General features: G+C 28.6%; 2 protein-coding genes across 2 annotated transcripts; both read right to left on the reverse strand.

The window, feature by feature from the left end:
- Positions 1-247: 247 nt before the first annotated feature.
- Positions 248-5,073, reverse strand: LOC112744515 (probable WRKY transcription factor 3). Its single transcript, XM_025794178.3, has 4 exons — positions 4,342-5,073; positions 2,654-3,384; positions 2,413-2,571; positions 248-964 (listed from the first exon to the last, which is right to left on the reverse strand). The coding sequence occupies exons 1-4, from the start codon at positions 4,774-4,776 to the stop codon at positions 682-684; spliced, it is 1,608 nt and encodes a 535-aa protein (XP_025649963.1). The 5' UTR covers positions 4,777-5,073; the 3' UTR covers positions 248-681.
- A 5,929-nt stretch (positions 5,074-11,002) lies between these two features.
- On the reverse strand, positions 11,003-13,560 carry LOC112744517 (chorismate mutase 1, chloroplastic). The gene is made up of 6 exons (XM_025794179.3): positions 13,214-13,560; positions 12,670-12,895; positions 12,369-12,455; positions 12,076-12,219; positions 11,808-11,900; positions 11,003-11,427 (listed from the first exon to the last, which is right to left on the reverse strand). The coding sequence occupies exons 1-6, from the start codon at positions 13,396-13,398 to the stop codon at positions 11,188-11,190; spliced, it is 975 nt and encodes a 324-aa protein (XP_025649964.1). The 5' UTR covers positions 13,399-13,560; the 3' UTR covers positions 11,003-11,187.
- Positions 13,561-13,907: the final 347 nt, after the last annotated feature.

Below are 13,907 nucleotides of genomic sequence, written 5' to 3' on the forward strand. Positions count from 1 at the left end.
TTGAATGATGTTGGAAGAAATTGTTAAAAAATTGTTTGAATTTTTAATTTAAAAGTTATCATTTTATTTCCATTGTTTTCTCACTCATATTTTGTTTTATTAATTTTGTACAATTATAATATTAATTTTGTGCATTGATCAAATCTCAGTGATTATTGTTTTACAAACTGAGACCCAAATAAGACAACAGTCAAACCCGGCATATCATTATCAGAATCCACATAGATCAATCAACAAAAGGTCAAAATAAAGCAAAATAATTCTTTAAGATTCAACAAAATACAAAGTAGTTCAATAATGTGATGCTGCCACAAACCTTTTCAAGTTTCAATAATTTTATTTCTGCTCCAGAACTGCCTGCCCTATACAAGGATGTAATAGACAGTAACAGGAACAGTCTACTAATTTGAAATTACAATTATGTCCATACTCCATAGCATTAATCTGGAATGCATCTTCATACGTGTGAAAATCATCTTATACAGTAACAGTTCCATAATTTAGATGTACAAAAGGTGGTGTTTGCTTACATACAAAAGATACAACAAAACAACAAAACACATGAACTAACCATTTCCAACTTTAAATACACCTTCAGTTTCTCTTTATCCTTTCAACTTCTAGAAAACTTCATTATGTACCATGTGAATTCTGTTCCATAACTGATATTGGCGCCAGAATTTACACTATGATTTGCTCTTCTTTTAAACGCAGATGTACCGGTCTTTGGTCATTGCTTCCGAAATCCATGTCTTTAAGTAGAGGATGCTTCTGTGGCACCGGATTATGCGGTTTCAGAGGCACTGAATTGTTACTCGCTGTGTTGTGGCTACTGCTTCTAGCAGCAGGTACATCGTGATTATGTTTTCCCTCGTAAGTAGTTATGACGGCTTTGGGGTCCGACGAAGCTCTCTCAACGTGCTTTCGCACATTGCATCCGGCACTAGTGCATTTGTAGTAACTCCTGTTCATAGAAATTTGGCATCAGACAGGTCTAAAACCTTAAAAGAAAAGAAATATGTGTGGAAAATTACAAAAGAAACTGGTTATCAAAGTTAACCTGTTTACAAATTTGGGTCCCCAGACCGATTTACGAGTTCATGAGTTAAGCTTTATGTTTCTAGTTTACCTAGGCTCCACAAGTTTATCTTAGAAAACAATTAGCCAAAAGGAATCACAAGATCAGAGTTACTAGCAGCTTCAAGAACGGAACAGAAAAAGCAATATTTCATATCTTCATTCAATCATTTAAAGACAGATGTTTTATATTTTGTGTGTATTCGGGTAGCAAATCACGCCTTTGTCACATTGACATCTGGTGAGGTTCCAGAAACCTATGAAAAATCCCTCGCGAGCCACATGTTATACTAAGCTCACCAGTGTTTTATTATGACAAATAAGACTTGCTTAAAATCTAGAATTCTTCCCACCAGATGCTGAATGTGTATATTTTCAATCACATGTAAGCCAAATAAAATCAACTACAAGTGATTATAGAATATAATACTAGAGAGCAGGGACAGAGCACAGAATTACTGAAAATTTAACCCACTTTACTTAGTCTTATATATTTGCTAATCCCACTTGTGTTAAATTCTTTGTTCAGAGTTGTTACTTAACCAAAACTCTTATAGATTTAAACTCTGAAAAGCTTATAACATATCTAAAAAAGAACTTAATCACAATGACTGTTTCAATTGAAACTGTTCTTACAACATGGAAAGAAACCAACTTACTATACCACCCATAGCTTCAAAAGTTAAAATTTTTTATTATAAAAAGTTACCTTGAGGAAGGGCATATGGCCCTGCTAACCTCCCATGGTCTTTGCTAGAGAGGTTCGTTATTATAAATCAAGTAAGAAATTATGACACACTGATTTCCACATCAAAAACCCAAACCACAGTCACCATACTAATATACATCTATGATGTTCCATTGCATTTAATAATGTGCAGATCTTATATAATAATGGTTATTGCTCTACCCGATCTTCTACTTCATTTCTTCGGCAATAATCACTTGGCACAACTCCAGTTACTACACTAAACCACATTTTTAAACATCCAGTTTATAAATTATAACTTATAAGTGAACAATGAGTACATTCACTTCCCAATGCTCATATACTTTCATAAGTCAAACTTCTTATGCTGTAGTTCATTGATTCACCTCATACAGTTGATCTAATTAATTAATTCATCTTCAATGATATCATGGAGGACTACAATAATAGAAATCTAGTGAGGTATTCTTGTATATCTGATTAGCTTTACATATTAATACAAGCAAACCCCATGCAATTACTTCTCAAAACAGTACTCAGTTTAAACTTCAATGCATTTTTAGTTTCTGATAAAGATATGCTTTTAAAAGAAATAAAGGTGCCCAATGAAAAACTAAAGTGTTTACCTTGGATGAGGATTTCCCTTTACCACTTTCTGACCATACTTTCGCCACCTGTAGCCATCATCCAAAAGATCAACTTCACTTCTTGTTTGCACGATGATTTTGGGTTCTGTAACGGTTTTCTGCGATAGAGGTACTTCAGAAACCGCAACCTCGGTGTTCCTGCAAGGCTGAACTTTAGCAAACAATGAAGAATTTAAACATGCAAAGTTGCATGATAAAGGATTAACAAGGAGAAACTTACCTTCTCTTAGGGTTAGGCTCACCATCATCTCCCTCTTCCCTATTATCCACATTACCCACTTCCTCACTCTCACTTGATCCAGGTAACCTACTTGCCCCTTGATTGGAGGTCTGGTCACTCTCAGGAACCGAACAATCAGGCATGCTTTCTGCAACCTTAGTTGCATTTCCAACCCAACCCTGAGAAGTCAACTCAGACTTGGGTGGAACATTTGAATTTCCATTTGAATCATTATTTTCTTTTACACGCCTATTTGCCTGAGGCTTTTCATGGTTATGCTGGCCTTTATAGATAATTTCAGTTATGTGACCATCGGGGGCACGCTCAACCTTTTTCTTAACAGGGCAATTCAAATGTGTACACTTGTAGTAGCTCCGTGGAAACTCGCTCCCCTTAACCTGCTTCTGCCCATACTTACGCCAGTTGTAACCATCATCTGCAGGTTTGTCAATGACCATGGAAGATGGTTGATATTTCTTATTATCAGTGTTCGAAATATCCGATGTTTCCACTTGAGCATTGCTGGGTTCTGATACAGATGGTACCACTTGTTGCTGCGAAGCTTCATTTTGAGTAAAAGATGGCTGCTCTACTGATAGATTTGCGGGAGCTGTCGGAGCTGTTACTGCAGGCGCCTGATAGTCAGCTTGCATATGCATTTGAGATTGAGCAAACACAGCTTGAGCAGTAACTTGTGCTAAAGCTTGTTGGTGCGACATCCCAAAGGGGCTCTGTATACATTAAAATGAAGACATAATAAAAACCTCAGACCAGTATATACACCATTCTCAGGGCGAAAGAAGATGACATCCATACATAACACTGAGAAAAATACCCAGCACCATGGCCAACACATGATACAATATAATGCATGATCTGGTCATTGGGTTGCAAATTTCAACAGAGATTTGGAAGATTCTCAGTTCATTTTGTATTGAGCGATTTGCAGTGATTATCATTCAGAGCACAAATATCATCCCCAAAACCTTTGTTGATTAATCATCCCATCCAAATTACAAAGAAAAAATCAAGGTAGTGCAACCAAAAGTCAATCCACTAACAAACAGTATATGTATTAAAAATATCCAAAAAAGTCTCATCCCTCATCAAAATTCGATCACTTTGTCAAACCCATCATCAATACCAAAGACTCTGTCTATTTGGTTTCACACTAAATCCCAAATCTGCATCCCAAGAAAAGAGAAGAACCTTACAACGAACAAAACCAGTGAATTTTCATGGACTAAAACAACTCGACAGCAATTACCACCCATACAAGCAACCACAAAATCTCGAAACTTCTATGCAGTTTCAGCAAGTACTACTCTACACCAGTCCACTAATAACATCAACACTAACGCAACACTCGTACAACTGGATTGAACTTCGAGCATTATGCAAAATTAAAGCTTATATCAAATCTGAATTGTCGAAGAGTATTACTGTGAGAATCCACAAGGATTTTCCTAAAAATCAGCTTTTAACACCAATTAAAACACTTAACACGCCCCAGAATCACCAAATCACTCTTTCACATAAAAATCGATACTTTAAGTAAATACCCATACTCAATCATCAAAATCCAGAAAAGGCACCTCGTAAAACCACACCCAAACCCAATTCAAGTAATTAAACAGATAAAATTACTCAATTATTACAGAAATGGAAAATTTCGCAGAATCAATTACCTGAGGGGAAAAGAACCCCGGCGAATTGAGAAACCCAGAAGGACTCAACCCTGGAGGGATAGTGAACATTGGAGAACGAGCAACCACCAAGTTCATGGGCCTACTCTGCTTGAACCCTAAGCTCTTCTGCGCTCCTTCCTCACCGGAATTCTCGCCGGGATTCTCGGGGGGCGGAAAGGGAGGCCTGGAAGCTCCGCCAAAGGCAAGCGGGGACGCCATGGCGCCGGCGAGAAGCTGAGAGAAGGAGCGGTAGTCGGAGTCAGAACCGCCGCCATCGGAGAAGAAGCTAGAGACAAGAGTCATGGGGCCTGGACTGATGCCAGCGCCGGCACCGGAGAAGAAGGCCTCGGCGGAGGGTCGAGGAGGGAGGGTTATGGTTGGCCGAGATGACTGCGGCGGCGGCGCCGCCGCTGAATTGGCGTCGGTGGTGGACATTTAAGTGTTTTTCTTTTTCTTTTTTCTTCTCTTGTAAGAAATGGGAAATGATTTGGAATTTGATTTTGATAAATTTGATATGTTTTTGGTGTAATAAGATTGAGAGTGAGATCGAAAATATTGGTGGGTTTGGTGTTTATCTTGAATACTCAGCGCAAAGTCCACTTTGTAGAAACTTGAAAGAAAAAAGAACTAAGATTAATGGGACAACATATTATTTTATTATTATTTTTTTGTGTGTAATGATTTACTTTCTTTTTACAACTTCCTCTTCCTTGGCAACAAAATTAGTGCCCCGTTTATATCTCTGTAAGAATTTAGAATATCTGTTAGACGTTACATGTTTATTAATTTTGTCTTTTCCTTACCAAAAATTAATTTTGTCTTTTTATTTATTAAATGTATATAATAATAATAAATTAAGTTTAATTAATATAATAGTTCAATAAGTATTTAATTATTTTTTAAATAGGAATAATATTTTCTTTTTATTTGAATATATACATGCAAAACAAAGATATTTAAAAAATATAAAAAATTAATCCTTCCTAATTTAAATATTTAAATAATATTAATTTTATTTATGTTTATCCATATTAATAGTGTAATTTTAAGACATGGGATAAGTATCATGTCACTTGTATTAATTAATTTTTTATTAAAAATTTATTTACTTATATCTAAAAAACTTATGTATTCACTTGTTTATTTTTTTTAAAAGATTGACTGGCACATGCTTCAAGAAAAATTAAAAGTGCAATACTTTTTAAAATCAATTATTTATATAAAATATAATAAAAATGAGAGTATAACACTCTTAAAAAAATGAATTATTATTAAAGATAATAAATAAACGAAAAATATAAAAAAACTGTATATATTTATAAATATTAATTCACACATTTTTTTAATTAAAAAATTATGTATTAAAATAATCAAATTTGATATAATAGAAAAATTAAATTTCTAATTGACCAATAACAAAAATTTGTTTATAATAATATAATAATTTTTTTTATGAAATATCAAATATGTATTTATATACTGTGATTATTTTATGTGTATAAAAAATATAATCGATAAATAAAATAATAGCTTACAACTTACAAGTTTTCATTTTTTTAATTTTTAAAAATAAGTTAATTTGATTAATAGATTATCATTTTAATGCTCAACTATTTATATAGAATATAATAAAATAAAAAATAAAATTTATCTAACTAATAAAAAAGTTTAACAATTTTTATTTAATGAAAAGTATTCAAAGATGAGCCATCACAAGGATATCTTTTAATATTCTTATTACATCAACACATATTATTAAAATAAATGTTAGGTGGCATTTACGTTAATTATTTATAATCTTTGTCTAATACAATTAAATTTTTATTTTGCAAAAGCATCGTTAACTTATTATTGCAACATCAATAATATGGAGGATGCTCCAATAAACATGTTTAAAACATCTTTTTATAAAAAAATTTATGTATCTTATTATTATTGGACGTATTAATAAATTGATTATTTTTGAATTTTTTAACAACTTAGAATAAAACTGATTTTTTTATAATAATAACGATAAACCCAATTGTTATTAAATCTGGTCGAACTGATCAATTTACATAATCCACTAGATCATAAATTTTTTTTTTTCAAAACAAAAATCAGAAATATATTTATCTTTTTATCAAAAAATTTAAACATGATTCGATTTAGATTGTGTAAATTGGTCAGATCAAATCTAGTCTAATAATTATAGTGCGGACAATTGGGTTTATTATTGTTATAATAAACGATTTTGTTCTGATTTATTAAAAAATAAATTATTAATCGATTTAATAAAAATGTCCAATAATATCATGACACATGTAAACGTCTTTAAACGAAAGACATTTTTAGTATCTTTATCAAAGTGGTCTCCCAATAATATTGTATCTCTTTTTTATTACAATAACGTTATATTCTTATTTTTTATTGTGTCATTTAAAATTATATTAATAACTAATTTAAATATCAAAAAAATAATTAATCTCTTAAATAACAAGACAATAGAAACTTAAAACCTCTTAGAATTTATATGGAGCACGCAGATTTTATTAGAGACAACGATGTCAATTTAGATGGTGGCACAAGAGAAGTGCGACACCAGTATATGAATATTATGTTTTATCATATAATTTCTTCTTCTTTTCACATTAATGATTTTCTGTTCATTTTTTTACAAATTTAAATCTATTTTTTGCACATAATTGTCAATATTTTTTATTTACATATTAATGTTTCTTCTTCTTTTTTGTTGGAGATGTTCAATGACCACAAATACAAATTTTAAAAGAAAAATAATAATTTCTGAACTAAAGTTTTTGAGTGAATAACATGGAGATTAATATTTTAAAATATTTGGTTATTATTTAAAAAAATTGTTTTTTTCCACCATTATGAATAAAATTCTTATCAGTGACTTTTTTTATAATTTATTTATTGAATTATTATTTAAAAAAAAAAAGTCCATCTAGTCTAACTAGAAATTTCAGTATATTTTTATATTAATAATAAATACAAAAATCATTAATATTTTATTATTTTTTTTTAATGGAACTTATTTGTGAGTTTGTGTAAGAATAGATATTATTAAATTTGTGTATTAATTTAATTATTAGTGTGATTAAATAATTGCAACCTTATACTCATCTATTATCATCTAAACCGTTTGTGCTAAGAATAAATATTATGATCATAGTATTTAGATATTTAGGAATACACATATTCGTCATTATGTGTTCTTTTAATAGGAATTCAGAAATTCATAAAGCATCATCAATAAAATTACATCAATTACCAATTTTCATATTACATTCCAAAATAAAATTTTTGTAAGAGTTAGTCACGTTGTAATAATCATGGTTGAAATGGCCATAACAATATTGAAAATGTTCGTATAGATCAACTACAAACAATTCATATTGTGCTGATCATTTTTGAGACACAAATCTCAAATTAAAAATTATTAGTTAAATTTTTCATATACAACTCAGCTCTGGAGAACATAAAATTATGCAGGCATGTGTGTACGGAACAAATTTATTTAAAAAAAAATATATAAGAATTAAAGATTCACACATAATTCTTTGTTATTCCAGCATTCAAAAATTTGTATCTCAACAAATACATAACTACATCATCATAATACTTTCATGTCATAGCTGGTAGAAAGCCTTTCATGCATTATGCACATATTCTTCTAAAATAAGTAAATCATTAGATAGCAAGCCAAATTCTACCGTGATACTCAAAATTTTAGTCACCAAATTTTATTCACCAAAACAAATTTAGAGATCTATTCACCAAATTTTATTCAATTAACAAATTCATCATAAAAATTCATACACAAAGTCTATCATCCAAATTTTATTCAATTAGCACATAATAAAAATGATGTAATATTATAAAAAGAATTATTCACTAAGTTTTATGTTGGCACTTACGTCAGAATTTTCTGTTCGAAATTTTTGTTCTTCATAGATAATGAGGAATGTTTTTAAGATTTTCATGAAAATATGAATTAACTATTAAAATCAACTAAGTTACTATATAAGAGAACACCCTTTACTCATAAATAAAGAAGTTTTATTATTCTTATTAATGAACTCTTTAGAAAGAACTATGACCATTTTTTTATTATACAAATATATATTCTAGAGAAATGCTAGGGGTTAGCAATTTTGGTGTTTTGTAACCATTAATTGGCCATCAATAGTGTTTTTAATGGTGTGAAATTACATCTAATGATGGAAAATCACTTACTTTTGTTTTGATGGTTAAGTGCTGGCTAAAAAACACAAAAATTACTGGTCACATAGACTTTTTCTATATTATATTTATCATAACTACCTTCAGAGATATACAAATTTTTAATACAATTTTTTTCACTCGATTTTAGTAAACACAGTTTAATTATGTCCTGCTCAACTAAAAATTTTAACAAATATATTGTGTTAAAAAAAATATAAAATTGTTTACTAATTTTTTTTATTTTATTAGCTTATAGTTAGTCTCATACATATCTTTTTATTAATCTTTTGTATGGCATACCATCAATTTTAGTCTTTTAAAGATAATGATTGGTCGAGATGGCTAAATTGGCGCGGTGTGGACATTTAAGGTGTTTTTTTTTTTTTCTTTCCCGTAAGAAATGGAAAATGATTTGGAATTTGATTGATAAATTTGATGTTTTTGATGTAATAAGTGAGTGAGATCGAAAATATTGGTAGGGTTTGGTGTTTATCTTGAATACTCAGCTTAAAGTCCACTTTGTAAAAAGTTGAAAGAAAGAAGAACAGCCCGTTTATATCTGTTCTAGTACAATGCTATTACCAATAATATGTTACATGTTTATTAATTTTGTCTTTTCTTTACCAAAAATTAATTTTATCTTTTTATTAAATGTATATAATAATAAATTAAGTTTAATTAATATAATAGTTTAATAAGTATTTAATTATTTTTTAAATAGGAATAATATTTTCTTTTTATTTAAATATATACATGCAAAAGAAAGATATTTAAAAAATAAAAAAATTAATCCTTCCTAATTTAAATATTTAAATAATATTAGTTTTATTTATGTTTATTCATCTTAATTGTGTAATTTTAAGAAAGGGGATAAGTATCATGTCAATTGTATTAATAAATTTTTTAATAAAAATTCATTTACTTATATCTAAAAAACTTGTTTATTCACTTGTTTATTTTAAAAAAAAAGATTGACCGGCGTGCTCCAAGCAAAATTAAGAGTGCAATACTTTTTAAAATCAATTATTTATATAAAATATAATAGAGACGAGAGTATAATACTCTTAAGAAAATGAATTATTATTAAAGATAATAAATAAACAAAAAATATAAAAAAAAACTATATATTTATAAATATTAATTCACATATTCTTTTTATTAAATAATTATGTATTAAAATAATCAAATTTGATATAATGGAAAGATTAAATTTCTGGTTGACCAATAACCAAAACTTGTTTATAATAATAAAATAACTTTTTTTTTATGAAATATCAAATATGTATTTATATATTGTGACTGATTTTATGTGTATTGAAAATATAATCGATAAATAAAATAATAGCTTACAAGTTTTTATATATATATTTTTTTAAGTTTAAAAAATAAGTTAATTTGATTAATAGATTATCATTTTAATTCTCAACTATTTATATAAAATATAATAAAATAAAAAATAAAATTTATCTAACTAATAAAATAGTATAACACTTTTTATTTAATGAAAGATGAGTCATCACAGAGATATCTTTTAATATTCTTATTACACATCAACACACATGATTAAATGTTATATCCTCTAACATTCAATATTTGATTTGTAATGTTATTATAAACTCAATAAAATTCCTCTCTAGAAAAAGTTTATATAATATTTTTTATTTTTGTCCTACATTTAAATTAAAATTAGTCAATCCTTTACTTGTATGTACTAAAAATATTAACCTTCTAATATTAAAAGATACTCATCTGACAAAAATGACAAATATGAAATTCATACCGTTTACGCCTCACATGCATGTATTGCTTTCAAATATTCCTCAAAAGGAAAAAGGCACGAAGTAGATCAAATTAATGCTAGTCATTTTGAATATATATATATATATATATATATATATATATATATATATATATATATATATATATATATATATATATATATATATATATATATATATATTAGCTTAATGATTAAAAGTATAATATAGGTTGAGTGATGAAATTCTAAAATACTGTAATATATGAAATGTTTATAATATTTTTAAGTTTTTTTTGTTATTTTTAATTTAATTATGTTTATCAATTATATATCATCTTTGTCGTTTAAAATATCATCTTTATTTTAAGTCATTTATAATTTTCAATATTATTTAATCATAATAATAATGTTAAAAAAGTAAAATATCATGATTCATGAATATTATTTTTAATATTGAAATATTATATTCGTATTTGTATTACATCTAATAGTTTTATTTTTACACTATAATATTTACGTTTACTAAACATATGTATTGGGTAATAAATTCTTCAAATACTAGAATGTATAATGTCTTTACAATTTTATTTATTTTTAATATTAATTTTTTAGATTTTTTAGTAAATAGTTTCTTAGGTATAAAAATTAATTAATTTTAGTTTTGCACAATGCCCGAATTTAAATCTAGTTTTTCATTATTTACATGATTTTTCATAATATAATTTATCTTACAACCATTTTTTTTACATCATATTTTAGTTTAATTTTCACAATTAAACTCAACAATATCACAAATTAAACCAAAAAAAAAAATGCATGTGAAAATCAATGAGAGGATTCTTCTTAAAGACACACCATAATCAATCCAGCCTCCTCAATAGATATGCAACTTGAACTTCTTTTGTCAATGGCATGATCCAATCACCATATAACTCAGCAACTAAGCTTGGAACTATTTTGTATACTGCCTCAACTTGATGCTCCTTTGCATCATTTATAGCCACCTCTTGTCCATAAGTTTTGGCTTTCATCTCTACTCTCCTTTTAATTACCTCTTCAACTTCGGTATATGTCAGCATTTCCATTAACCTATCCTTGTCCTACAAACCCAATAACACAAAACAAAGTTGATTTTTTAGGGAGAAAATAAAAAAAGAAAAAGAAAATCAAAGTTGTGTATATAAGTTATGCACACCTTATTGGTATTAAATGTGTTCTAAGAGTACGTAAGAATTTTTCGTTAGACAAATTTAGATTTAATTTAAGTAGAATTTACGTTTAAAATATCAAATTAATAGGTTTTTCATCTTATAAACTTCTCACTCTTCCTTACTTTCTTCGATGTCGGACTAATTTTACTACTTTTCACACTTGCAACATTAACAATATTAAAAGCGGATTTAACATTGACACAAGAAAGATAGGATTGTACTATTTCCCTAAGAAAGATAAAGAAGAATTGCATATATAGAATTTGTACCTGCGCTTTAATGGCATCTTTATATGCATCAGGAGAAGCTTGAAACTTTGCCTCTGCTACAAACTTCCCATAATGGATTCTCTTGGAGAGAGCCTGCAGTAACAACACAAATAAATCTCAAGTCTTCAATGTTATGAACAATTAGCTTATTACAATCTCAAAACTTCTGAGGCAGAGAAACAATTAACATTTCAAAATAACACATGATAAATGTTAACTCCAGAATCATGCAATGGTTTATTATATCAGCTATAAGTTACTCACTCACCTGCAAGCAAAGTGTATCACAAACAGAAGTGGATCCATAATTGCCATCATTTCCTTCTTTAACTAATCTTGGGATAAGATCTCTGAAGTACATGTTCCACACTTTTTCATTTATGTTAATTGAATTGGCAATGGGATGCAGTACCTATTCAGTGAACAAACACTTAATAGAAGCTTATGTTGGTTTGAATTTACATTCAGAACTAAATTTGTTCAACAACTAAATCATATATAGTTCTATCCAAAAATTAAACTTCACTATTTGATATTTTCTAACACATACATAATCCTTACCTGAGGGTATTGCATAGGTGGTAAAATTGATTCAGGAAGATCATCAGGAAAGAAAGGATGTTCATCAGGACTCTTGTATCTCCCTACCTTCAATGTAACGAAAAATGCGCGTATTATCACATAATGTTACGTTATACTAGCAAAAATAACTAATTTTCAATCACTGCTTCCATTGAATGGTCATGCAATTATGAAAGACATGATAAGATGACAGTATAAAACACTATCTATACATCATAGTTAAATTATATACACAATTAATGTATAAAGTTAATTACTCTCATGCTAAATTATTGCATACCTTAGCATGAAGCTTCTCAGTTTCCCTAAGCATGTGTTCCACCAATGAGCCATGAAATCCATCCATTGAGAAGGCATTAGGGTCATATGTATCTGCATTGTACAAGTATTGTGCTCTCTCCAAAAGGCTAAAGATTATGCTATCCTCTTGACGAATCAAAGTGTGTCTTATGTTATCTAGGATCAGTTTTTCACTCCCATCAACCCTTTTTTCTGCTGGCACAAATCTAGAGACAACAAATACTCTTATCTTATTAAAAATTTGATAAGAACAAAAAAAGGAGATTAAAGTGAGGGGCATGTGCATAAAACTTTAAGAAGAATGATGGTTTGGAGTTACAAACAGGGTCTAAGAGTTTAAATGATTCCATGCACAATTGTAACTACATTTAAGATTATTTCAATACATAATTACTAATGACTTGTTAACATGACAGATCAGCAATCAAGGCACAATGAATGAAACAAACATGCATGAAATGGATTCCAAAATCCAAATAACATATGAACAAATTAAAGGGTATGTACTATACATAATAACTCACCCAGTTGATGTGGCAAATGCCTTGAGGGAAAGGCCACCATGCTTTTTGGAAAAACATGATGAGGTTTGGTTGGAGGGAAAACATGATAACTTGCAAGAAGGAACAAGAGATGCTGAAGAAGAAGAATCAGAGACAAAAGGAAGAGTAGGTTGTGAGATAGAAGCTCTTAAAATCTTGGCCTCCATTGCAATATGAAAATGACACAGCAGGAACAACAGAGAATAATGATATTTCAAAGAGAGGCAGAGAGAGATGTAATAACTTTAAACAAAAATAAACACAAAAGTGGGAAGAACGTGTGAAGACTTCTTAAGTTGAGTTTGGTGCTGCATTTTCGTGGTGGTTGGTGATGTTTCAGCTTTAGGACAATAGAAAAGTTAGGTATATGTGTTAATTAGTTGTTGAAACTTAGCAACTAAGTAGAAGAAATTCTCAGACACTATAATAATTCCGTTCAATTTGGATTTTGGACTGTGTCCAAATAATAGGAATCTCACAATTTTATTTATTAAGTATTGCAGATTTGTAAAAACTCACAAATTTACGTGTATTTATTTTTATATAAAGTTAATAAAAATTATTAGATAAAAATTTTGTTAAATAAATTAAATTATTTAAAAATTTTAAATTATATAAATTTTATATAAAAATAATTGTACGTGAATATTTATTTTTTTAAAAGAATTGTATTTAT

The sequence above is a fragment of the Arachis hypogaea genome, chromosome 14 (genome assembly GCF_003086295.3).
Source record: "Arachis hypogaea cultivar Tifrunner chromosome 14, arahy.Tifrunner.gnm2.J5K5, whole genome shotgun sequence".
Classification (NCBI taxonomy): Eukaryota; Viridiplantae; Streptophyta; class Magnoliopsida; order Fabales; family Fabaceae; genus Arachis; species Arachis hypogaea.